The sequence below is a fragment of the Lithobates pipiens genome, unplaced genomic scaffold, assembly GCF_037356315.1.
Source record: "Lithobates pipiens isolate NorthernLeopardFrog02 unplaced genomic scaffold, aLitPip1_a1.2 Scaffold_13, whole genome shotgun sequence".
Lineage (NCBI taxonomy): Eukaryota > Metazoa > Chordata > Amphibia > Anura > Ranidae > Lithobates > Lithobates pipiens.
Genome location: NW_027507718.1, coordinates 112,028,488 through 112,051,909, shown reverse-complemented (window position 1 = coordinate 112,051,909; position 23,422 = coordinate 112,028,488). Strand labels below are relative to the sequence as shown.

Here is a 23,422-nt window from a genome sequence, read left to right as displayed (position 1 = left end):
GTGGAACTGATCACAGGGAGCTGCTGGGAGACACCTGCTGGTGGTTACTGGAACTCCAGCTTTGAGCCTGGTGCCACCACCAGGTCCTCATACAATGAGAACAGAATACTTACAGCATACAAATACATGGTACAGCAGGCACATACCAAGAATATGAAATGTTGGGTTTACATATTCTCTAATCACTACTGGGGTTTTTGAATTTTTTGTTAAACGAAAAAACCCCCAAAATTTTGAAAAAAAATAAAATATTTTCTCTTTCGTTCATTGACGGAAAGCGCTCAATTATTCTGAACCATAGGGTTATACTGCCCCCATACAGGAGTAGGACACTAGGCAGAAAAAATAACTTGACTACGCCTATGGGCAGTCCTAGGGGGTATACACCCCTCTCTCTGCTATAGGCCTTCAGTTTTTTTTCCTGCCTAGTCAGGAGTAAGGCCCTCGTTCCCTGCTGGGATCTGTATTTGTGGGAATTTTTTTGTTATTTTCTTTGTTACTGGATTTTTCTCAGATGAGATCTACAATCTACTGCCAGGCTGGGCAACAGGCTGGACACTAAGATCCAGTGGTCTGGCCAGTGAGCGTGTGCAGACCGCAGCTACACAGTAGATGGGCTGCGACATAGCCCCACTGGACGGGGGCTGGCCCTGCGAGTTAAACGTCTCACGAGGCCACATGCAATCGGGTCTCGGCCTGAGTCTCATTGTTTCTCATGAGCGACAGCCCCCCCACTTCTGTGACAAGGGGATCTGCCTGTGAGCATTACACCATGCTTCGCTGGATCAGTAAGTAAAGGACCCCCCTCTCCTTCCCTGGACATGGTGTTGGGCGCAGGTACTCCCTGGGGTGGTCGTTCCCTCCAGGGTTCTCCTCCAACCCCCCTCCCTTCCCGGGTAAGCCCATGCTTCTGCCCTAGGTGCTTTTTGGACAACCTGTGCCCCCCCCCCCTTCCACTCCTTGGGTTTCTATTGGGGGTATCCCTTGGGCCCACCTGCTGCAGTGGTTGGGTCTAGGAGGCGAGTGACCGGACAACCACGATCAGGGGACCGCCTGTGGCTGTACTTTAGGCCGCGGCCTACCGACCGGGTGCTGGGTGGGCGGCCCGCGAGCGGCGGAGGCCGCCACTTTCTGTTTTTGGGTGTCTGCCCTCCGTTCAGCAGCTCATATCGGTCCGATCCCATCCCCCGCAAGCCACGCACTCATGGCAGGTGACCGAGAATTTAGGCCGCTGCTTTGCGGTCTACTGACCGAGTGCTGGATGGGTGGCCCCAGGGCAGGCGGTGGAGGCCGCCACTTTCTATTTTTAGGGTGTCCGCCCTCTGGAGAGGGGAGAAGAACTGGCAGAAGAATTCAGCAAAGGAGGCAGATTAGTCGGAGAGGAGAGAATAAATCGGAAGAGACAATGGAGCTGCCTTAATAAATTACTTTAAAAACCCTTGTAGGTGTTTTATTTCTTTATCGTACATCACGGGACACAGAGCACCATAGTAATCACTATGTGGGTATAATAGGCACCTTCAGGTGATGGACGCTGGTATACCCAATACAGGAAGTTCACACCCTATATAACCCCTCCCCCTACCAGGAGTACCTCTGTTTTTTTCTCCAGTGTCTAAGGTATTGGTCACGAGTAAAGATGTGCTCTGAGGAGCTCCAGGAGAGATCCATGCTGGATTTAAATAACCTCCAAAGACCGGATCATTTAACCACTACCCGACCAGCGCACGACGATGTACGTCGACAGAATGGCAAGGGCAGTCATATTGGCGTACATGTACGTCCAATCTTCAATGCCGCCCTGCCATCGGGAGCGCGCCGGGACCCGCGGACTCGATCGCCGCGGGCATACCCGCGATCGCCTCACGGGATGGCTGAAAGGAGGAAATGCCGTGTAAACAGCATTTCTCCATTCTGCCTAGCAACTAGTGATGCTGATCCCTGCTCCATGTGATTGGAGCAGAGATCAGTGTTCACTAAATGAAAGCCCAACCCCCCCACAGTTAGTAACACACCCCTAGGAACACTTAACCCCTACACTGCCACCCACTGGTTAACCCTTTCACTGCCAGTGTCATTTACACAGGAATCACTGCATTTATATAGCAGTAATTACTGTATAAATGACAATGGTCCCAAAAATGTGTCAAAAATGTCCGATGGGTCCCCCACAATGTCGCAGTCACAATAAAAATCGCTGATCGCCGCCATTACTAGTAAAAAAAAAAAAAAAATTAATAAAAATGCTATAAAACTATCCATATTTTGTAAACGCTATAACTTTTGCGCAAACCAATCAATAATCGCTTATTGCAATTTTTTTTTTTACCAAAAATATGTAGAAGAATACGTATCGGCCTAAACTGAGGGAAAAAAGTGTTTTTTTTATATATATTTTTGGGGGATATTTATTATAACAAAAAGTTAAAAATAATGCGTTTTTTTTCTAAATTGTCGCTCTATTTTTTGTTTATAGCGCAAAAAATAAAAACCGCAGGGGTGATCAAATACCACCAAAAGAAAGCTCTATTTGTGGGGAAAAAAGGACGTCAATTTTGTTTGGGAGCCACGTCGCACGACCACGTAATTGTCAGTTAAAGCGACGCAGTGCCGAATCGCAAAAAGTGGTCTGGTCTTTGACCAGCAAAATGGTCCGGTCTGAAAGTGGTTAAAAGTGCGTCTGAGGCCAAGGTGGATTGTACCCGGGCCTCATATCTGAAAGCACAAGGTTTTGCTTGTAACGCCTCTTTGCAGGGCTAGACCCCGAGACCCAGAGCTTTGATCATGCTACGTTACCGAAAGTTTTTTCTGGCTGGGTGCTTTAACAGGTCCAAGGGAGTGGAACCCCAATAAAAAGGGACCCAGTCCTTGAAGATTTGCAAAACGCAGCCCGCCGTGATGGGTGAAGATTGGTTCTGTCTGTTAACTCAGCAGAATCCTGTGGTGGGGATAAGGTAAGGAAGAAGCCTAGGAACTATTAAAGTCCACCTAAGGTTTTTAATGTTGTCATGCCTTAATTCTCCACTAGAGGGAGTTTGTGCACATACCTTAATCTGATGTCTTCGCTTCAGCTCAGCTTGCCTTGGATTCCTCTCAAGGTAAGGGATCTGCCATGCTTTTCTCCCCCTGAATGGACCAGGAGGGTTAGGGAATCGGCAGTTGTTGTACCCCCTTGTAATACCCCCCCAGCTTTCAAATGAAAGGAGGGGGGTGGGTTGACTGAGGGGGCGGGGCGTAGGCTCGGTGCCGTGTGTAGGACACAGCGTCCATGAGGACACACGGCGCAGGCTTAAAAGTTTCACATGGTGCAGTCTCTCCTCGGCTGTAGCAAGGAGAAGCAAGCCTGGCTGCACTCGGGACACAGGAGCGGTGGGGCACGTAAGGACTGCAAAGGGCATTTCCAGTATGGAAAGGACATTTTTCCCAGCACTAGCTTGAATTTGTATAGCGGCATTACGTTGTCAAACTATGTTCAGCAAATAGTGCATTTAAATAGTGCCTCTGCTTTTGTGCTTAGGTCTATGCGTACTAAGACACCACAAAGACCAAAAAGGTACCAAAAATTCCACCCCCAGGTGTTCGGAACTCCTCTCATGTCTCCACACTGTCATCGCATGAAATGCCAGTTATGGCAAGCCAGGATGAGTCATTAGAACAAACTGGTGGTGCAGCTGCTTCTCTCATCTCAGCCCCTGTATAAGTGACTGACTGAAGATGCCTTTTCCTCTGCCCTGCAGGGCCTAGAAGGAAGATTAGCGGCTTCAATCACATTCTCCATTCAAATGGATAGGAAGCATGTTAGATCCCCCTCCCCCAACTTAGATTCTTTGCAAAGGAAACAGTGGGTACAGGATGAGGTGTTACTCTCAGGCGATCAGGAGGAAAGACAAACCAATGACTCCTCAAACAATCAATGGTAGATGAACCCTTTTCAGCCTCGCAATCTGAGAAATTGCTGATACAATCTCTTACGGAGATGGTTTGTTCTACTTTCATGCTACCCCTAACTGGGTCTGCTAAAAGTTCAGTTTCTTCCTTGGGTTCTTTAAAACCTTTACAGCCTTTGCATACGTTTCCTGTCCATGCATTACTAGAAAGCTTTATGCTGAATGGCATCACCCGGATAAGCATTTTCTCCCCCCAAAGAGATTCTCAGTTCTCTATCCCATGCTTAAGGATCCAGCAAATAAAAGGTTGGAATTCCTGTTAAAATCCTCCTTTTCTTTGGCAAGTGCCATTACTCAGCCTGCAGTCACTGCAATGGGCATCTGTCAATCCCTAAAGGACCAATTTAGACAGGCCCTTAAAAAGGTTCCTGCACAACAAACCCGGGATTTGGCCAAACTACCAAAAGCATTATGTTTTGCCATAGACGCCATTAAAGATTCTATTCACCAGGTGTCCCGTCTTGCGCTTGTGCTAGTACACATACGTAGAATCATGTGGTTAAAAAATTACTCAACCGAAGCACCATGTAAAAAGCTCCTGACTGGTTTTCTTTTTCATTCAGATCGGCTATTTGGGGATGATTTGGACAAATACATCCACATGATTTCCAGTGGGAAAAGTACTCTTTTGCCAGTCAAAAGAAAGTATAAACACCCTTAATTTAAGCTGGCTTTCTCCTGCACCAGGGGCTTCTGTCTCTAGGCAGTGGAGACGGCTGCTGCCGTCAGACTCTAGAGGAAAACCTCAGGGTTAGGCCCAGGCTCAAAAGAAGTCCTGGGGCCAAAAAGCTGCAAAGCAAAATTCTAAAGCCTCATTATGAAGATGCCCCCCCCCCCACCCGCCATGGTGGGGGGGTGGGAATACTCCTGCAGTTTTCAGAAGTCTGGCAAGAGGAAATTCAGGATAGATGGGTCATCTCCATGGTAACTCTGGGGTACGAACGAGTTCCGGGACTTTCCACCATCTCGTTTCCTGAGGTCAAATGTTGCCAAAGATCCAGGGAAAAGGCAATCTCTGTTTCGGGCACTAGACTGATTAATAGCTCAGGGAGTGATCATACAAATCCCCACAGAAGAGCAAGGTTTGGGGTTTTATTTAAACCTCTTTACAGTACCAAAACCAATTGGAGATGTCAGACCCATTCTAGATATAAAGAATCTAAATCCGTTCCTGAAGATCCGCTCCTTTAGCATGGAGTCGATCAGGTCAGTGGTTTCTATCCTACAAGGAGGAGAACTTCTGGCATCTGTCGACATCAGGGATGCATATCTGCATGTTCTTATATTTCACGCTCACCAAAGGTTACTGCAGTTTGAGGTAGAACAGCAGCATTTCCAGTTTGTAGCCTTGCCTTTCGGGCTAGCTACAGCACCCCGGGTGTTTACAGAAGTCCTGGCCCCACTTCTAGCCAGGTTAAGAGCACAGGGCATAAGTCTTGGCGTACTTAGATGATCTATTACTAATAGACCAGTTGGTGGCTCGTTTGGAGCAAAGCTTGCACATTACAACCAGTTACTTGGAAATTCTAGGTTGGATTCTCAACCTAGAGAAGACTTCCTTAAAACCACAAAAAAGGCTGGAGTTCTTGGGTCTGATCATAGACACAGCACAGAGAAAGGTGTTCTTGCCTCAGGCAAAGATCAATTCCATAAGAGAGCTGGTGCAGATGGTCAAGTCAAAAGGAGATCCCTCCATTCACCTTTGCTTGAGGTTGTTAGGAAAGATGGTGGCTTCATTCGAATCGGTTCCCTATGCCCAGTTCCATTCGAGACTGTTGCAAAACATTATCCTGTCTGCTTGTAACAAAACTATTTAAGTTTTAGACTTGCCAATGCGGCTGTTCCCAAGGGTGTCCCAAAGCCTCAGTTGGTGGTTACTAATGCAGAATCTGCTGAAAGGAAAATTCTTCAGACCAGTTATCTGGAAGGTGGTAACGACCGATGCCAGCCTTTCAGGCTGGGGAGCAGTGTTAGAAAAGACAACTGTTTAGGGACAGTGGTCAAGAACTGAAAGAGCCTTGCCCGTCAACATGCTTTCCCTATTTGCCTATTCCATAGATCTCCCTCCTGAAGAAGCGGTTCTTGACCGCGAAACTGGGAGAGGAATACTGCCACACCACCCTTCAGCATAAAACTTTACAGGGAAACCCAACAGTTGTATAGTTGTGGTGGATGTTTTTATAATGTAATGTTTTGCCTGATTGTAACTGTCTTTGTACATTCTATGTATAATTTTTTCTTTGAGTATTAAAAATTCTATTTTTTTATATATTTTTTGATTTACCTGTGTCAAGTACCAAGATAGTCCATAGGCACTCTATTAACTGTGTAGGTTTTGTCATATTAGCTGCAGTCGCAGTAACGGCCCTTGAAAATTACCCCATAACCTCTGTTTTTTCTTCCAAAATTATTGTGTATCAGTTTTCTTGAATTTTTTATCGGGGATCACAACTCAATTTATTAACATGCTAGAGATTCGGACAGTATGTCTGGCTTTGAAGGCCTGAACTTTCAGGTAACGGGATTGTTCTGTCAGGATCCAATCCAACAATGCCACAGCTGTGGCCTATATCAATCACCAAGGGGGCACTAAGAGTCTCAGCGCAGAGAGAGGTGAACCATATTCTAACTTTGGCAGAAAGGAATTTTTACGTGCCTATTGGCAGTCTTCATTACGGGAGTAGAGTATTGGCAAGCGGGCTACTTGAGTCGCAAGCGATTATTCCCGGGGGAATGGTCCCTTCACCCCAACATTTTTTGTGCTGTTTGCCAAAGATGGAGGACTCCGAACGTAGATCTTTTGGTGTCCAGATTCAACATCAAGTTGGTCAACTTTGTGTCCAGGACAAAGCATCCACTCGCATGCGGAACAGATGCGTTGGTTACCCAGTGGGATCAGTTCTCATGGATTTATGCATTTCCCCCTATTCAGTTGCTGCCACAACTTCTTTGCAGGATAAAGCCGGAAAGAAATCCAGTAATTCTGGTAGCCCCAGCGTGGCCCAAAAGGTCCTGGTATGCAGAAATTGTAAAGATAATGGCAGTGGAGGATCCATGGTCCCTTCCACTACGGCCAGACCTACTCTTACAGGGGCCGATATTCCATCCTACCTTATGAACTCTAAATTTAACGGCTTGGCTATTGAAACCCACATTCTGAAGAAACGTGGGCTTTCTGGGTCAGTTATCTCTACCTTGACTAATGTAAGGAAACCAGCTTACAGAACTATATATTATAGAGTCCGGGGGGCTTATGTTTTTCCTGGTGTGAGTCCAAGGGTTGGCACCCTTGAAAGTATATCGTAGGCAGAATTCCTGCCTTTCTACAATTGGGGGGGGGGGGGGGGGGAGATGAAGCTGGCCTTGAGTTGCTATCAAGGGCCAAGTCTCAGCTTTATCGGTTTTAGTTAAAAAAAAAAAACACTTGCTTCACATTCTTTGGTCTGGGGTTTTATGCCAGGGGTGATGCGGCTTAATCCGCCAGCCAGACCTCCTTTAAACCCTTGGGACTTGAACTTAGTTTTGTCAGTGTTACAAGAACAGCCATTTGAACCAATACAACATATTTCTTTAGTCCTTCTGACAAGGAAGTTGGTGTTCTTGGTTGCTATATCCTCATCAAGGAGGGTTTCAGAATTGGCTGATCTTTCTTGTAAAGAGCCATACTTGATTATTCATGAGGACAGAGTGGTGTTGCGCCCTCGTTCAGGTTTTCTACCAAAAGTGGTCTCAGGTTTCCACCTGAACCAAGATATTGTCCTGCCATTGTTTCTTCTAAAACCATGTTCCAGGGAAGAGAAGTCACTACATTGTCTTGATGTGGTGAGAGTGGTCAAAGTCTATTTAAAGACGACTGCTCAGATCCGGAATACTGATGTCTTATTTGTACTGCCAGAGGGTTGAAATCCACTGTCGCTAAGTGGATACGGCAAGTTAGAATTCAGGCTTATGATTTAAGGGGTAAGATTCCACCCTTTCAAGTCAAAGCGCACTCTACCAGGGCGGTTAGTGCTTCTTGGACAGTGCGTCACTAGGCCTACATGGCTCAGATCTGTAAGGCCGCAACTTGGTCTTCAGTACATACATTCACCAAGTTTTATCAAGTGGATGTAAGCAGGCATGAGGATATGGCCTTTGGGCGCAGTGTGCTGCAGGCAGCAGTATAGGTCCTCAAGTCTGGGGGTGCACTACGGATTGTGTCTCCTTCCCCTCAAATAGCATTGCTATGGAACGTCCCACATAATGATTACTATGGTGCACTGTGTCCCGTGATGTACGATAAAGAAAATAGGATTTTTATAACCGCATACCTGTGAAATCCTTTTCTTGTATTACATCGTGGGACACAGCAGGTTCTGTCCCTCTTTTTGGGGTTTAGGTATATTGCTTTGCTACAAAAACTAAGGTACTCCTGGTAGGAGGAGAGGTTATATAGGGAGTGAACTTCCTGTATTGGGTATACCAGTGTCCATCACCTGAAGGTGCCTATATACCTACATAGTGATTACAATGGTGCTCTGTGTCCCGTGATGTACTCTAAGAAAAGGATTTTACAGGTAACCTGTTATAAAAATCCAATTTTTTTACCTTTTTTTTTTTTAGGTGAATGTGTAAGGGTACAATGTACCCCATACTCATTCACATAGGGTGGGTGGCCGGGATCTGGGGTAAAGGGGGTCCCCAGATCTCAGCCACCCACCATATGTGAATGAGTATGGGGTACATTGTATGGGGCTTCCAGAGTCCGATAAGCCCCCCGCAGACCCAAACAGCCAACAACCAGGTTTTTCGGGAAGAGGACCTTGCCCTTATCAACATGGGGACAAGGTGCTTTGGGGTGGGGGGGGATGCAGGTGTTGAACGCAGTCCAGGAAATGTACAGAATGCAGTTTTCCTGCACTGTGTAATTGGGGGGATTGGGGGTGGTAAAAATGTGAAGTTGAACTGCATTTTTGAAGCATGCCAACTGCACCCTTCCCACTTTTAGCTGCTATAGGCAGCACGCGGGTATTTACATGCAGCAGTTGCAATGCTTTGCTTCTCGCCCATAACAGTCTAACTTCTACCTGACTGTTCCTCTCTCTATATAAAAGGCTGGGAATAAGGTATGACCTTGCTGAAAATTAAATAATTAATAGTTGTCATCAGCTTAAAGTAGTTTTAAAAAGGCCAAAATGTAGTAAATTGCAGCTTGCCAATTTTTAGACCGTTTAACACTGATAGGAGTGCTTACAATGCTCAGCTTTTATTTACTTATGTAAAACCCTTTATAACAAAAGGAAAAAAAAACTGTTACTTTATCTGCTTATAAAGTGTTCGCTGCCGTTCTGCTTCAATGTGTTGGTCAAGTCGATCTAAGTCCGCTAACACTACCCTCTCCCCTGACTGACAATGCTGCTGTCCAAGGGTGCCTCCAGTGGAGTAGAGCCACCCTAACAGGAAGTGTGTTATTGGCTGGATCACCAGGTCAAAATAAAAAGGGAAAAGACTTATAGAAAAAAGAATGCAGCAACCACATCTAAGGATTAGTAAATTGCATAATATTACATTTTTGTTTAGGGATTTAATACCACTTTAATTAAGGATGCATCAAAAGTTTGGCCGCCGAAACATATCGGCTGAAAATTGCATTTTCGGCAATTTGCCGAAAGAGAAATGTTGCCGATAATGAGAGAAAATGAGGAAAAAAAAAATGAGAAAAAAAAGGGACAAGGCCGCACAGGTTTCATCCCGATGCACGCCTCAGAGTCTCCCCTCCCTCCTCCACTTCTCACGTCTGTCATACACAGCCTCCCCAGTGCCTGATAATGCATGTCACACTGTGTGTCAGAGCTAGATCTGAATCGCCGTTCAGCCGATGTCCCACCTCCTAGACCGCCTTTTGTGATAGACGGCACTCTGACCCAATACTAGGAATCATTGTGCCGTGTGTCATAAGAGGCGGGAGATCGTTACATCGGCTGCACAGCGATTCAGATCTAGCTCTGACACACAGCATGAGATTCATTAACGGGCACTGGCAAGCTGCACATCATGGGCACTGGTGGGCTGCACAACATGGGCACTGGCATTGGTAAGGCTGCATGGCATGGGCACTGGCGGGCTACTACATATGGACACAGGCACTGGAGAGGCTGCATGACAGGCACAGACAGGCTGCTGCATCTGATGGGCACAGACACTGGTGAGGCTGCATGAAGGGCACAGGCAGGCTGCTACAACTGACTGGTAGGCTGCATCTGACAGGCACTGGTGATGGACACTGGTGAGGCTGCATTGATCTCCTGTACCACGTCTGCAGTCTCTGACCATCTCATGTAATGTGTCTGCAGTCTCTGACCATCTCCTGTACCATGTCTCCACTCTCTGACCATCTCCTGTACCATGTCCCCACTCTGTGACCATCTCCTGTATAAAAATATTTTTTTAAAACAGGCACTTTCGGTATCGGTGCTGTTTCGGTTTTTCGGCCTAGTGTATTTTTCATTTTTGGTATCGGTTTCGGTATACACTGCTGATCAGATTGAGGTAAAGACTCGGCGGCTCTTTACCCCATGATCAGTTGTGTCCAATTACAGCTAATCACGGAACAGATGCTGGTTATCTGAACTTCATTCCCCGCGCTGACAACATGAGGAGAGAACAGAGGCGATGACTGGCTTTTGTAAAAGGGACATGCACATTATCAGTGCAGTTTTTAATGAAATGGTGTGTATGTGTGTGTGTGTATGTATATGTATATGTATATATATATATATATGTATATATATATAACGTATATATATAATGTATATATGTATGTATGTGTATATATGTATGTGTGTGTGTGTGTGTGTGTGTGTATATATATAATATAAATTCTTTCACTGCTAGGTCTGTACAGCACTGCTTCCAGCGGGCCAGGACCATAAACTTATAGCAGAATTTTTCAGCAGGCTCTGCTGAACAAACCTATAGCTCTGATCAGGGGATATAATCAGATATTCAGCTAAAATGTGACCTTCCCCCATGCAGCTGCTTCCCTGTCTCCAGCTGCTCCCTTACCTCTAAAATGGCTCCCCCTACTCCCTCTTTCATATCTCCTTCTTCTTCCCCCCACTCTTCCGACCCCACCCCCCCCGAACAAACCCGATCTGCTGAGGCTACCCTTGAGTTGTCAGTTTCCCTCCTCTGCCTGTCCTGCCAGCTTCAGGTGATGCAGGGGCTTAAAAGGGATCAGAATATGTCCCCCCTGCCACTCTGATCACCCCCCCCCCCCTCCCATGGCCCCGTCTCACTGATCCATCGCTGCTGGGTGGCATTCCCTCCTGCCCCATGTTTGCCAGCCCCTTCCCTGTACTACAATGGACACAGGCAGCCTAAACAATCAATCTCACCAAAGACTAAAAAAAATACGCAATATTAAATATAGTTGTAATTTTTTTTAGAAAAGTTGAAAAAATGTAATAAATATATATTTTATTTCGATTTAGTCTTATTCTTGGGACTTAAATGCCATTTTATTTTTAGCTCCATTTTAGTCTTCTGCAATTGTTTGTCGTATTTAGTCGACTAAATATCCAGTATGTTTTAGTCGTCTAAAATTTGAATGAGTGTGATTAAATTGTAATGCGTTAACCTTTCTCTACAATTTCCAAACTCATTATATACTGCTGGAGTGAAAAATCTAATATGCTATTATTTATGGTATTGAAGTATAAAATGAACACTGTAGTGAATGTTCAAAGTCAAATTTAAATTGTTTTAGTCTTAGTCTTTTGACTAAAATGCCATTTTAGTTTTAGTCATATTTTAGTCGACTAAAATAGTATTAATTTAGTCAACTAAATGTTTTAGTAATTTTAGTCAACAAAATTAACACTGGTGTACACCACATGTGAACGATGCTTTAGTAGTAATTTAGCAGGAATTTTGTAAGTTATGGTTTATGTGCACTAACAATGATTTTGGTGGATTTTTTTGTGAAAATGGCCAATTTGATGAATATTTGTGCAATTATTGCGGGGTCCAAAAAATCAGTAGCACTTTTTTTTTTTTTTTTTTTATTCTAAAGGTCATGTGCTTTCAAACGTTGGTTTGGAGGGGTCTTTTCAAATTCCAAAAGCTGTAAGTGAAAAATGGTAACCTCCTGGATTTTTAGAGTAAATTGTTTTTATTTACAGTTCTGCGTACCTTCAGTTTCACCATTTCACAAAAAAGTGCATATTTAAAATAAATGTACAAATATTTGTTATTTATTAACTTAATACATTTTTAACTTTTATATAGTAGGAATATATGGTTTGGGAGGTCTTTTACAAACCCTGAAAGCTGTAAGTGAAAACTGAAAGCCTCCCAGATTTTTTGAGAAATTTTTGGTTTGTCCAATTTTCACCATTTCGCAAAAAAAGGTGCATTTTAAAATTGACAAATATTTATTTATTAACTCAATACAGGTTAAGCTTTTGTATTAAGTAGGAATTTAGCAGGAATTTAGTAAAATTTACTGTTTGTATCTGCTAATAATGATTTGTGTATTTTTAGCGGAAATATTGCTTTGGTAAACATTTTTGCAAATATCACGGGGCCTTAAAAATCAGTAGCAACTTCCTTTTATTCTATTGGTCCGATGCGTTCAGAAAATATATGCCTTTGGGTGGTCTTTTACAAACTCTGAAAGCTGTAAAGGAAAAAATTTAAAACCTTCAGATTTTTTGAGAAATTTGGTTATTTACGTTTTTGCACACATTCAATTTTCACTATTTTGGAAAAAGGCTTAATTTAAAAATTACAAATATTTGTTAGTAGCTCAATACAGGTTAAGCTTTTATATTTAGAAGGAATTTTTGTAAACTTTTGCTGTCTATATCTGCTAATAATGATTTTAGAGTATTTTTAGAGCATATATGGTTTTGATAAACATTTTATTCTACAGGTCATGTGCTTTCAGAAAATATATGGTTTAGGGGGTCTTTTAGCAAACGCTAAAAATCTAGAGGTTTTAATTTTTCATTTACAGCTTTCAGAGAAATTTAGATATTTACATTTTTGCGAACGTTCAATTTTCACCATTTCCCCCCAACAAAAATGCAATTTAAAATTTACAAATATTTGTTATTAACTCCATACAGGTTAGCTTTTATATTTAGTAGGAATTTTGTAAAATGTGCTGTGTGTGTTTTTTGCGAAAATATTGTTTTGATAAACACTTGCGCAAATATTATTATGCCCTATAAAAATCAGTAGCGCCTTATTTTATATTCTACTGGTCATGTGCTTTCAGCAAATATATGGTTGGGAGGGGGGGTCTCTTCCAAACTCTGAAAGTCGTAAGGAAACATAAGAAAGCAATGGAAAAATTGCAAAAATGGTCCAGCCAGCTAAATTTAAAAATGGAGCGCAGGGCTTGGCAGCAAAAAGTGTATCGCCCCCCCCCCCCCCCCAAATCACTACCCCTTGGTGTGGATATACACATGCCATGGCCATGATGCATTGCTTTGTGTCTGCGCCAGAAATTCTACCCCACTACTGATTCAATTGAATGGGGCCACAATTTTCCTGCAACTGCATGCAAAAGCTTCAGCCTCCTGGTACGGGTTTTAATGGGTTAGGGCAGGCTGTGAGGAGGCTATACAGCACCACCTGTTCAGTGCTTTCTTTAGAGACATATAAATGCAGATTGCTCTTCAGAGTGCAAAACTCATGTGAACAAGCCCTTAATGTTAGCAACAATTAAAGCCCAAAAAAAAAATAAAAAACACTTTAGTAATACATTAATAAAGCGTGCTGCATATCAGAATCCTCCATAATGTAAAGTGAATCCACCAGTAAAAGTCACTGTTTTTTATTGAAACCATATACTGTCTAAGCTTTGACAGTATGAATAAATCCACGTGACACTCCACAGGTCTGGCCCTGACCTTCCTTAGATAACCAAAACAAAAATATGTTGTCTTGCACCCTTTAGGGTAACATGCCACTTTATACCCTCCAGAATGTTTCCCACTATGATTTAAAAGCAAGTGTAAAGCCATATGAATGTTTATTGGAAATAATAAAAACCACACTTAATTACTTCAGCCCTGGAAGGTTTTACCCACTTAATGACCAGGTAATTTTTTGCGATACGGCAGTGCGTTAATTTAACTAATTGCTCAGTCGTGCAACGTTTTACCCAAACAAAATTGATGTTTATTTTTTCCCATAATGAGAGATTTCTTTTGGTGCTATTTGATCACCTCTATGGTTTTTATTTTGCGCTATAAACAAAAAAAAAAGAGTGATTATTTTGAACAAAAAAAAGCTTTACTTTCTGCTATAAAACCTATCCAAATAAAAACATGTAAAAAAAACAAATTTTTTCATCAATTTAGGCCAATTTGTATTCTGCTACATATTTTTGGTAAAAAAAAAAAATCCCAATTGGCATATATTGATAGGTTTGCGCAAAAGTTATCGCATCTACAAACTATGGGATAGATTTATGGCATTTTTATTTTTACTAGTAATATCGGCAATCGGCGTTTTATTATTCCCTAGGGTCAATCAAAGGGTTAAGTGTCTTCCCTGGGTGTGTTTTCTTACTGTGTGGGGGATGGACTGCGTACAGGAAGAGAGAGAGCGAGAGATGTGTGTTCCTGATTAGCAGGAACACAAGATCTCTCGCTTCTTGTCTGACAGAATGCTGTTCTGTCATTCCTCCGAACGATCGCGGGTAGCTGACGGCCATCGCGACTGCCGGACCCGCTGATTGGCTTCTGCTGTCCAATCACAGCGATAGTGTGTCTCTGGCCTTGCACGCATGCCCCAGACCCGACAGTCGTGAACAACATACAGGTACGTTGTTTTGTGCAGCCGGGCCACCCTGCTGCAGTAGATGTGTGGTAGTTGGTCTGAAAGTAGTTAAAAATAGGATGCACTGCCGCACTCAAGCAAGTAGATATTCTATAATTATCGCCACCAGCTCAGATGGATGTGGACATCCAAGAAAGTTGCCAGTTCTAGCTTTTGTTTCACTTTATGGTTTGTACATCATTAGGCTCAGCTGTATGCATTATGTCATTTTGACCTGGAACCTGTTTAATCTGAGTTTTTAAGGAAATTCATGTTTCCTTAGGTATAAATGTAAAAGTGTTTTTATACTGTGTATCTCTTTCTTTCTTGGCAGCAAGTGTTTTAAGGTTTTAAAAACCTTGTTTTTCTAGGGTTTGTAAGTTTTATATATGTAAAGTGGGTAGCTGTATTTGCTCATTAATGTCTCACACTTTACACTTCAAAAAAATCCATTAAAAAAGGGAGCTGTGTGATAAAAAGCATGCATCACGTCTGTGCAGGCAGCAGCATTTTGGGCTGAAAGCTTTGTGAAAGTCCAGAACAGTCACTTTCTTATTGAAAACTCTCTCCCTCTCCTTATGTTACTTTATATGTTTCTGCAATTAAAAGGTGTGCATTCCCAGCCTTGATTCACGGGGCAAGCCATAAGGAAGTCCCTGTGAAGTCCCTGTGAAGTCCCTGTGTGTCAGAGGAGGGCGGGGTCACTCCGCTGTATAAGAAGTGTTAGAGAGGAAAGCTAACAGAAGCTTTGAGCTGGCCATAGATTGATCCAATCTTGGGTGGTAAAGCCAAGGACTAGCCAAGATTTGAACCATCTTATGGGCAGGCTGGTTGCATCCAAATTGATCTATTGATCAACTTGGGTGCAACCAGCCTGTTGGAGTTTGTATATGCGATAATTGCTGGTGGCTAAAGCCGCTAGTAGTAATCGTGTGCTGCTGGCTGCAAGGGCTCCCTGCGACCCTTTCCCCTTTCACGGGTAGAAAACAATAGTGCTGCAGGAGGGGTTAACTGTCAACACTGAATGGTGTTGATGGGGAAATCGAGCGATTTTTCTTGCTTTCCTTTCTGTGGTGGAAGGAAAGAAAATCAAATCATCTAGCGGTAAATTATTAAATTATTAGGCTGTCAGCTGGTTGGCATGTAGTGACTTGCTGATTGTCAGCACAGTGCCAATAATACAGGAGAACTGAGGCTGTATAAAGCAGGGTGAGGACATGCCTTACTGAATAGTATAGTCACTTATTTTTTATGTTTATATAGCTTTACTTTCAAAAGGGGCCAGTGTGACGTAATCTATCACAAACTAGTTTTCTGGCTAAATTTCCACTAAGAAAATGAACATACAGAATATGCATGAGTTAACCACTACAGCCCCGGACCAATAAACACCTTAAGGACCAGAGGTCTTTTTCCAATTTCGCACTGCGCTGCTTTAACTGGTAATTGCGCGGTCATGCAATATTGCACCCAAACGAAATTTGCGTCCTTTTCTTCCCACAAATAGAGCTTTCTTTTGATGGTATTTGATTGCCTCGGCGATTTTTTTTTTTTGCGATATAAATGGAATAAGAGCGAAAATTTTGAAAAAAAAAGATATTTTCTTCTTTTTGTTATAAGAAAAATCGAATAAACTAAATTTTAGTCATACATTGAGGGCAAAATTTATTCAGCCACATGTCTTTAGTAAAAAAAATGTCAATAAGCGTATATTTTTTGGTTTGCGCAAAAGTTATAGCGTCTACAAACTAGAGTACATTTTCTAGAATTTACACAGCTTTTAATTTATGACTGCCTATCTCATTTCTTGAGGTGCTAAAATGGCAGGGCAGTACAACCCCCCCCCCCCCAAATGACCCCATTTTGGAAAGTAGACACCCCAAGGAAATTGCTGATGGGTATGTTGAGCCCATTGAATATTTATTTTTTTTGTCCTAAGGGATTGAATAATGACAAAAAAAAAATTTTTTTTACAAAAAGTTGTCACTAAATGATATATTGCTCACACATGCCATGGTTATATGTGGAATTGCACCCCAAAATATATTCCGCTACTTCTCCCGAGTATGGGGATACCACATGTGTGGGACTTTTTGGGAGTCTAGTCGCGCACGGCACCCCAAAAACCAATCACCACCTTCAGGATTTCTAAGGGTGCAAATTTTTGATTTAACTCCTCACTACCTATCACAGTTTCGAAGGCCATAAAATGCCAAAATAGCACAAAACCCCCCAAAATGACCCCATTTTGGAAAGTAGACACCCCAAGCTATTTACTGAGAGGCATGTTGAGTCCATGGAATATTTTAAATTTTGCCAAAAGTTGCGGGAATATTACAAACTTTTTTTTTTTTTTGCACAAAGTTGTCACTAAATGATATATTGCTCACACATGCTATGGGCAGAAGTCAAATTACACCCCAAAATAAATTCTGCTGCTTCTCCCGAGTACGGGGATACCACATGTGGGGGACTTTTTGGGAGCCTAGCCACGTACGGGACCCCGAAAACCAAGCACTGCCTTCCGGATTTAAATATAAAATGCTACCAAAAAAACTGTTAGCGATCGCAGGGATCAGGCCTGACTCTGCGAACGCTGCAGTTATGTGTTTAGTGTTTTGTAAGTGACAGTGATCGATCGATACTGCACTTGGGTGGGCTGGGCAGAGGGGTAAAACGCAGGTGCTAGCAGGTATCTGGGCTGATCCCGCTAACAATGCGTTTTTTTTGGAACCCTGAACTGCTGGGGACGCTAGTATAGATCTGATCAGATCAGATATTGATCTGTTCAGATTCTATACCACTACGGGAGGTGTATGCTTTGCGCGTGGGTGTTAGCGGTACTGGCACTAACCTAGCGCTGCCTGGGGCGACGCAGACCCTGACCCTAAAACCTAATTGATATCACCCGCCGGGTGATCAGGGGGTTAAACCTTTATTGGGTAATAAATGGTGGGTGCCCTGATGCTATAAAAAGCAAACTAACCAGAGTCACCCGTAACACTTATACGGTGATCACTGGTGAAAGGGTTAACTAGGGGCAATCAGGGGGTTCAAATTTTTATTAGGTAGTATATGGGGGTCCCTGGCGCTATATAAAAACCTGACTGGGAACCTAAATAACTAACTGGCTAACCAGCGTCACCAGTGACACTTATACTGTGATCGCTGGTGAAAGGGTTAACTAGAGGCAATCAGGGGGTTAAAACCATTATTGGATAGTATATCTGGGTACCTAGCGCTATAAAAACCTGGTGGTGAACCTAAAAAAATAACTAGCTACCTAGCGACAGTAGCGACACTGATGCAGCGATCAGAAAAATTATCGCTTAGTGACACTGGCAAAAGGGGGTGAAAGGGTTAACTAGGGGCAATCAGGATGTTAAAACCATTATTGGGTAGTATATCGGGGTACCTAGCGCTATAAAAACCTGGTGGTGAACCTAAAAAAATAACTAGCTACCTAGCGACAGTAGCGACACTGATGCAGCGATCAGAAAAATTATCGCTTAGTGACACTGGCAAAAGGGGGTGAAAGGGTTAACTAGGGGCAATCAGGATGTTAAAACCATTATTGGGTAGTATATCGGGGTACCTAGCGCTATAAAAACCTGGCGGTGAACCTAAAAAAATAACTAGCTACCTAGCGACAGTAGGGGGGGGGGGGGGGGGTTGTGTACCTATGTGTCAGTGTAGTGTTTTGGTGCACTTGCTTTTAGTCTTCTCCTCGTAGTCCGGTCAAAAAGACCGCCCCGAGGAGAGTGACATCACTTCCTCCTTCCTGTGTAAACAATACACAGTGGGAGGAAGTTTGTCATTGGCCAGGAGCGATCGAGAGGGGATGGCCAGAAACCAACGGCCATCCCCTCATCACGGATCGCTCCTGGAGGGAAACGGACCGCCGTATCCAGCGGGAGGGGGTCCGATCGGACCCCCCACCCGCTGGAAGGCAGGCACGTACATGTACGTGCTTGTGCCTGCCTGTGCCATTGTAATGACGTACATTGGCAATACGGCGGTCCTTAAGTGGTTAAAGACTGACCCTTTGCGCATGGGGCCATTCAGCAGTAGTGTGTCCCCTCCTGTCATTCTAGTGTGCCCAGTAAGGAACAGGTGCAGTGTCCAGCCCTACTGCAGGCAGACTGTAACAGAGACCTTTGTGCCTGAACACACAAAGCCCTAAACTCCAGTTCCACTTGGTACAACGTTCATCCCCCGCCAGCCACAACCTGCTATAGATTTTGACAGGCTACAGGGAGCTAGACATCTGTCCCTCCAGGGTGCTCTAAAATGCTGGAAGGGAAGTACTGCAGCTGTAAGGCCTCTTTTGCAAAGGGTCTAAAAATTGCTCCCAGGCACTATTCGGTTCTGCAACCCTTCTGATGTTACATTTTGATCACAAAGTCAGTTGTTGTTTAACTGAGTATTTCTCTTATATTCACCGACCGACACAGCTCCTCTCTGTAACTAAATGGGTTGTATAGCCTGCCATTAGGAGAACTAGGCAAAATTGTTACACAATACACAGAACTTTAAATCCCTCCCCAGGGGGTGGACCCTGTGCTATCAACCCTCCTCACTGCTCCCAGCAGCTTCAGTTTTTATTTTGCCTAGTAAGGGGAATGACCTAGAAACCCTGCGGGCCCTCTCGCTCCATGTTTTTGCTGCAGGTTTGATGTGTTTTTGAGCACGATGAAAGATCCTGGGATCTTCTATCAACTGCCGGCTGGGTGACAGGCTGGTTAATGATATCCTTGTAGTCTCCCCAGTCCAGCCATCGAGCGTGAGCAGGCCGCAGCTAAGGCTCGGCAGGCCACGACATGCCTCAGCTCCAGAGGTGGTCGGTGAGCTTCAATGCTCCAGGGTATACATATGACCGGGCTACTGCTGTCTGGATCACAGTATACCAGGCCAACAGCTACCCTGTAACTGCGCAGGAGTAGGTCTTTGATGTAATGTCTCCCAACTCTTCAGGACTGGTAAGTATGGCTCTCCCTGCTTCGGTGGGGTGAGCAGCTGGGCATTCCCTGGGGGGTCGATTCGGGGGCCACCTCACCTCCACTATCTTCTCTCCCAAGTCCCTATCACTCCTCCTCCTTGGCTGCATGCGCTGCGAGCGGTGTGTGTGGGTTCGCTGGTTTCTCACCCGTGGGGGCTCTGTGCGGCTGGCGTTGGTCCTGGTCTCAGTCTGGGCGGTCCCAAAAGTGTTTGTGGAGGTTGTTCTGGCTGTATTACCATTGTTGTGTCCTAAGCCGAAGCACCCCAAGGAGGTGGCCCTTCACGCTCTCAATGTGGTTAGGGCTCTGAAGGTGTACTTGTCTGCCACGGCTCCCTTTCGGAAGTCAGACTCACTGTTTTGTTTCGGTGGCTGGTCCAAAGAAAGGTATGGTGGTTTTGTCGGCCACCATTTCCAGGTGGATCAGACAGATTGTAGTAGAAGCCTACTCTTTGAAAGGGCAGGTGTCCCCCTTTCCAGTCACGGCCCACTCCACAAGAGCTATTGGAACGTCTTGGGCCTTCCGACACCAAGCGTCTGTCGCTCAGGTGTGTAAGGCAGCGACCTGGTCGTCTGTCCATGTGTTTAGCAAGTTCTACAAGGTAGACATCAGTGCATCGGCTGATGCTTGTTTTGGCCGCAAAGTTTTGCAGGCGGCCGTGTATTTGCAATTGAGTTTTTTTCCTGGTTTTTCGATAAAAACGCAGTGCTGTTTTTTGTTAAATGCACTGTTGCATTACTTCTGCAATGTTGCGCTTTTGGGGATCACTCCTGTTGAGGATGCCCGGTTATATGGTGGAGGTTTTCCACACGCTGCTGTTTTTTTTGTGGGTTTGTTTTCACAAGTTCCCACTTGCCATGGTGGATGAAGTTTTTTATGCTGTTTTTTTCCCACCCCTCATTTGCCACTGCTTGGGGGCGTCCCGTTTAGTTACAGAGAGGAGCTGTGTCGGTCAGTGAATATAAGAGAAAATAGGATTTTTGTACTCGCCGTAAAATCCTTTTCTCTTAATTCACTGACCGACACAGCACCCACCCCTCCTATTTTCTACGTTATACTGCTTGTTGACGTACTGAAGCTGCTGGGAGCAGTGAGGAGGGTTGATGGCACAGGGTCCGCCCCCTGGGGCGGGATTTAAAGTTCTGTGTATTGTGTAACAATTTTGCCTAGTTCTCCTAATGGCAGGCTATACAACCCATTTAGTTACAGAGAGGAGCTGTGTCGGTTGGTGAATTACAGAGAAAAGGATTTTACGGGGAGTACAAAAATCCTATTTTTTGAACAGTTGCTATTTGGCCACACCATTGTAAAAAAAAAAAAACTAACTGGTTGGGTTTATCACAAAACATAACCAAATATTAATGTTAAAAAAATTTTTTCTTGTAAATGCACTTTTTTGACACGGAAGTGTGCCACAGCCTGTTAACATTGTGAAAATGGTGCTGTTTAGGTTTTCTTTATGCAAGCGTAGTCAACAAGCTGTGGGGCTTGTGCTGGATCTTTTATTGGACTCCCCAGTGTGTACAGCACACGGCATAGAAAAAAGCCCCCTTTAAAATATTTATTTGTTCTTCTTACTTCTAAAACTATAAAAAAAAAAAGTAAGGAAATATAGTTTACTTAAAAACCTGTACCGTTTCCCTTCCATGCTGATTTTCTAAGTACAGTAACCCAGCAAGCAATTAGAAGACAACATGTACTGGATTTGTCTCTATGGGCTACTGCTGTTTAGGATTCGCTCATAAGAATTCTATATTGCAAAATGGCTGAAAACAAGCAGAATTGCTTTTGACATACCGAGAGATTTTTTGATGGTTTGTTTGCAAAGGCGCTTTGCATGCGCTTTTTAAAAGACTTTACTGAACTTTGAAATGACATAAAAAAAATATAATTTTCGAAGTAAGTGTTACATTTAACAATCTTTTATTTGTATTACACGGTTTATGGTTATGTTATTGAAAGTAAAATCATACACCCCGCTGTTTCTAATGCATCTAGAGCACTCGGTAAATAATTCTTTCCATTGCCTACTCCCCACGTATAAGGAAGAATTATTACAAATGACCAGTAGATGGCACTGTTTGCCAGCTGAATTAAAATCAAAGCAGAGCTTTTTTGTTGGTAAAAAAAAGAACCAAGAAAGAACATTTTAATTGAAGTCCCCCCCCCACCCCCCAGTAAGCCTTTTATATTTCTAAAAAAAATAAACCTGAAAATGTGGTTTGCTTATTAACAATTTAAAAGAAAGTAACAACTGGTTTTTAAAGAAACTATTTAACTTTTTTCCTTTTGCAGTTTGCAGAAGTTGTTTGGTGAAGTATTTAGAAGAGAATAACACATGTCCAACATGCAGAATTGTAATCCATCAGAGCCATCCTCTACAGTATATAGGGTAAGTGCAATAGGTAAATGTAAGCAATGTCCCAGGTAATGCTGCTGCTGTTCTAAATTCCTGGTAATATTATTCATGTCTGTTGTTCAACATATTGGAATAAAAATATGTTCTAGTGCACCACCTGAGTAAACAGTTCTAATGTTATGCAGCTACAAAGATTACTGGACTCGGACACTGACGTTTTTTAAAGCCACAAACAAGTAAAAATTTAAATAATATTAAAGTAGAACTATATAGTAAAACCTTTTTTTCCTGGCTGTCAGATATTTTATTTTAATTTTTTTCACCATCTGTGTCCCATTGTGGAGATTTCCCTTCACATCCTGTCCCATAGCCAAACAGGAAGTGAGACTAAATCCCTGCAAAATAAAGGATCCCTTGCGGATGCCCAGGTCACCGAAACTAGTGTCCCCATTGGAAGATTTCCCCTCCTTTTAAGTTTTTGCTTTTAGTTATACTTTAATTCTCACAACTGTATGAAAACATGAGCTCTTTCATTTTGTTGGGGTTTCTGTGCAATATGTTAATTGTACAGTTTGTCTATACTTATGGTGTGCTTTGTGTTGGTGGCTGCTTTTCTAAAAATAAAATGAAGTGAATACATGAGTGGAGTGAAATAGTATATGAAGGTTTATGTTCACATAATGGAAAAAGTTAAATCGTTTGTTACCCCAAAACGTCATATATTCCTGATACGTGCCCGCTGTACCATGTACGTGTATGATAAAAGTATCTTGTTGTCTTTGTATTGCTTCCTTTGTGTGAACTCCCTGGTATTCCTACCAGTCCCTCTGCTTACCCATCACCCATTAAAAAATGACCACACTAATCAGGAGATCACATCCTGGTCAGTTCACTACCCCCCCCCCCCCCCCCGCTGCACAGCCATTTACTAGGAAGCTCAGTGTGCTGCGGTTTCTCCACTCCCCAACTCTTATGCAGCTGAGAACAGAAGGGATGTGATCACTTATCAAAAAGGGAAATAAGGTATTTATAATGTATTTTTATATCTATACAAAAATGTTTTGCCTTTTCATTTTTATTTTAAACTAAATTGGTTGTTTTACAAGGTGATCGTTTATAATCGCTTTAAGCTTAAGTATAGTTGCCAGAAAGCCCAGAATTTATGCACAGCGTATTCTCTTTTGTACTCAGTACCCACTTTATGTAACATGAATCTAGTTTAGAAGAAATCCTCTTTTAGCATACCATTTCATTATCACCTGTGATTTGTTGTTACTGATTAAATAGCAGGTAATAATTTGATATCA

The 23,422-nt window shown here is 43.2% G+C and overlaps 1 protein-coding gene across 1 annotated transcript in view; it reads left to right on the top strand.

Annotated features, from left to right (window-relative positions):
- PCGF3 (polycomb group ring finger 3) overlaps positions 1–23,422 on the top strand; it is a 155,665-nt gene that overhangs the window by 111,510 nt on the left and 20,733 nt on the right. The window contains exon 3 of the mRNA XM_077475394.1: positions 22,052–22,148. Within this exon, the coding sequence (XP_077331520.1) occupies positions 22,052–22,148 (97 nt within the window). The remainder of the gene's footprint in view (positions 1–22,051; positions 22,149–23,422) is intronic.